The sequence below is a fragment of the Triticum urartu genome, chromosome 7A (assembly GCF_056163025.1).
Source record: "Triticum urartu cultivar PI428250 chromosome 7A, HENAU_Tu73, whole genome shotgun sequence".
NCBI classification, from domain to species: domain Eukaryota; kingdom Viridiplantae; phylum Streptophyta; class Magnoliopsida; order Poales; family Poaceae; genus Triticum; species Triticum urartu.
Window position 1 is genome coordinate 439,419,138 of NC_141879.1, and position 3,570 is coordinate 439,422,707.

The 3,570-nt window shown below is 52.3% G+C and overlaps 1 protein-coding gene across 1 annotated transcript; it reads left to right on the forward strand.

Moving 5' to 3' along the window:
• The first annotated feature begins 1,348 nt into the window (after positions 1-1,348).
• Positions 1,349-2,518, forward strand: LOC125522084 (uncharacterized). The gene is made up of 2 exons (XM_048687156.2): positions 1,349-1,564; positions 1,734-2,518. Exons 1-2 carry the CDS (start codon positions 1,403-1,405, stop codon positions 2,331-2,333), a joined length of 762 nt encoding a protein of 253 aa, XP_048543113.1. The 5' UTR covers positions 1,349-1,402; the 3' UTR covers positions 2,334-2,518.
• Positions 2,519-3,570: the final 1,052 nt, after the last annotated feature.

Below are 3,570 nucleotides of genomic sequence, written 5' to 3' on the forward strand. Positions count from 1 at the left end.
TCGCGTGGTGGCGCCGGGAGGCGTTGCAACTCTGGAGCAGCCTCATGATGATGGAGCAGGAAGGCATATTTGTCTGTCAGATCTGTTGTCTCCGTCCTCCGGTGGGCTCACGTGATGTGTGTGCCCGTATGGAGCATGGTTGTGGCTGGGAACCGAGGTGTTTCTTGGCCTTGGGTTGACACCTCTGGTCCCTTGTCGGCATGGTACTTGGTAAGGTTTGGTGGTTCATGTTGCATCCATTGGCCCAACTTCCGGTCACGATTGACAGATTTGATAGTTGGTGCTAGTAGGTGGCCGCCACCGACCTCTTCAAGTTGCAGTTGGCTGCTTGGCTTCTTCGGCTGTGAGTTGGCTCAGTGGTGGTGCTTGATGGACTTGCCACGGCGGTGCAGGTTGTGTGTTTGGGAGCTTGGGTGAAGACCCTGTATCTTCCTTGGGCCTATGACTGGTGATGGCGGCGGCAGCGGACGTCGTAGACCTTCTTGGAGGCATCATTGCATTGTTGTCGTCCTCCCGCATGGATCCGGCTTCGGGGAGAACCTTGATCCTGTGCGATTGAACGATGGCGGCGCCTTGGCATCCCCCCTCCTCCCTCTAGCGCTTCGTCCTTGGAGCTCGGCGTAGGCCAGATGGACCAGTGGATGTAGTTGGTGTTGGTGTCGAGGCTTCTGTGGCAACGATGCTGGGGGAGCAATGGTTTTGGTTGAGGTAGTCAGCTCTTCCCTGCCATGTCTGCAGGATTGCCTCAACTGGTTTGTTGTTGCGGAAGTCGAAGCTGCGGCGGCGGGTCCCGGTGTCGTACGATGACGACCAGCATGTGGTTCGTTCGTTGATCTTCTACAGCGTCAGCGGTGCCTAATTCTCCTTCGTAGTACTCCGTCAGAGCCGGAGCAGCATTGTCTGGTGGCAAGTGGTTGAGTGGCATGGATTGTCATACAACTCCACATGCTCTCTATAGTGTGGGTTGAGTCGACGATCGCTTACGACGAAGTCAGAGTCGTCTGCTCAGGATTTAGGTATGACGGTGATGCATGTGTGTTGTCTCGGCAAAGGCCTCTTTGAAATGGTTTGTGCGGGGTATCTTATATGTGCCGCTCGGCGATTATGATAGCTTTCGTCAGATTTTAATTAATTGGGCAATCTGGCTTTTACTCGGCTTTCCATCCTATCATTTCGAGAGAAAAATGTGACGCAACACCTTGCAGCGAGCATCTGACTTTTCGTTTTCTAAATCGGTTTTACTGAAAAACGCGAAATTTATTTACTTTTATTCGTGAAAACGGTAAATAGGAAAAGCCGAAAAAGGAACTAAAAAAACAGCCTGGGATTTAGAGTTGTGTGTGGCCGGTTTGGCTCCTCATTGCGTCGTCATTTTCTTCCTTGGGAGGAACAGGGGAGAGAGATGGGGAAGGAGGCGCTGGACTACGTGCTGGTGCCTCTGGGGCTGGTGCTGATGCTGGGATACCACGCGTGGCTTCTCCTCCGTATCCAGCGTCGCCCTGCGACCACCGTCATCGGCGTCAACGCCATCAACCGCCGCATCTGGGTCCGCCACATCATGGAGGTCCGTCCGCCGTTAACCATGCACCCACCCATTTCCTGCGATCGATCCATCATCGCGTTCACCCTCTACTCGCAGAACCATTGTTTCTCCGGAGTTTTCTTTTACCGATTCACCTTCGAAATTTCGGTTTTTATTTATTCAACTGATCAAGATCGATCGGCGCATGCAGGAGCCGTCCGGGAAGCACGCGGTGCTGGCGGTGCAGACGATCCGGAACAATATCATGGCGTCGACGCTGCTGGCGTCCACGGCCATCACACTCAGCTCGCTCATCGCCGTGCTCATGTCCGGCGGCGGCGGGGGAGAGCCAGGAGCTGGCGGCGGGGACCTCCTCCCGGACGCGCCGCTGGTGGTGGGCGCCACGGGGGAGGCGGCTCTGTCGGCCAAGTTCTTCGCCATCCTCGTCTGCTTCCTGGTGGCCTTCCTCCTCAACGTGCAGTCGATCCGGTACTACAGCCACACCAGCACCCTGGTGAACGTCCCGATCCGAGCACACCGCCTCCGCCGCCCGGGCCTTGCCGTGGACTACGTCACCGGCACGCTCAATCGCGGCAGCTACTTCTGGTCGCTCGGCGTGCGGGCATTCTACTTCTCCTGCCCGGTCTTCCTCTGGCTCTTCGGGCCCATCCCCATGTTCGCCGCCTGCGTCGTCATGGTCTGCGTGCTCTATTTCCTCGACGTGTGCGAGGACTGGGAGGAGGAACAGGGCTTGAGTGGTGGTGATGAGACGTCGGAACGAGGGAAGGATGTAGGAGACACGCAAGTTTAGGTAGGTGGCTAGCTGCAAATGCAAACTGAAGAATTTAATTGGCAGTCAGGTGAACTGATTATAGATGATTAGTGTCCTCTATAAATTACTCCATCCGTTCTGTAATGTAAGACATTTTTTGTCAAAAGGAAATCGTACATTATGGGATGGAGAGAGTATCAGATAACTAATGATGATTTGGTGAACTCTGAATTGTCATTTAAAAAATTAAAAATTTGATGTCAGATTATTAAGCATGGCAAAATTGACATTCCGGATGATAAATTATGTTGTCGTGATTAGTTGTCTTCGATCGGCATATTCAGATTAGTCATGCTTGCTGAAGGAAATTGTCGTGTTCGTGATAACATAATTTGCTATCCCGGACGTTAGATTTGTTATGTTTTAAAATCTGCCTTTGGCGTAATCCGCACAAAATTCGCTTCTCATGCCTCATCTGTCCATGACTGCCGGCACAATGACGACGATCGACAGTGCTGTGGAAGTGGCTCTCGTCGACGCATAAGCACGAGATGGCAGGCCCGGCGTGCGCGACACATGTTCAGCGAGCTCAGATGGCAACGAACGCACGGTGGAGGAGGCGTCCGACGACGAGGCCGAGCCCGCGCCCACACCAGTTTCCGGCTTCACTATGGCGCAGGCCCCAGGCACACTACGAGGCCATCATGGCGTAGGAGAAGCAACCGACGTATCCCACGCCACCGATGCCCGCGTTCTAGACGTTGCAGGAGGAGTAGTGGTACAACCTCCGACCCCTCGAGTATGTCGCCGCGGCCATGGTCACGGAAAAATCCAAGTTTCCTAGATGAGCAATGAGTGTTGTACCAATCCGTGCACAACGCCTATGACATCCGCTGCGAGCGATGGCAGCTTGAAAGTGCAACTAATCCCTAGGTGGTTTTGGAAATTCATAACAACATATAGCTCATTAAACTAATATTCTTTCAAGATGACTATTTCAGAAAGTTCAATGATTGGCATGGCATGGACTAGAGATGTGGACCCCTCAAAATGTTAAGGACAAATATTGGCAAAAGTTGAAGACTCTTCATTTCTATCTTAGTGATCCGAGATCACATTGAGTCCATAAGAAAGCTAATACTATTAAAAGGGGATGAGGTGTTGCTTAATGGTCTACTTGCTCAAAATGCTTAGTGATATACTCCAAAGCCCTCAACCATTTTCTCAAACCCAAATATGTCTTAAACCTAAAATCAAACTCGCTCCACCGATTTGA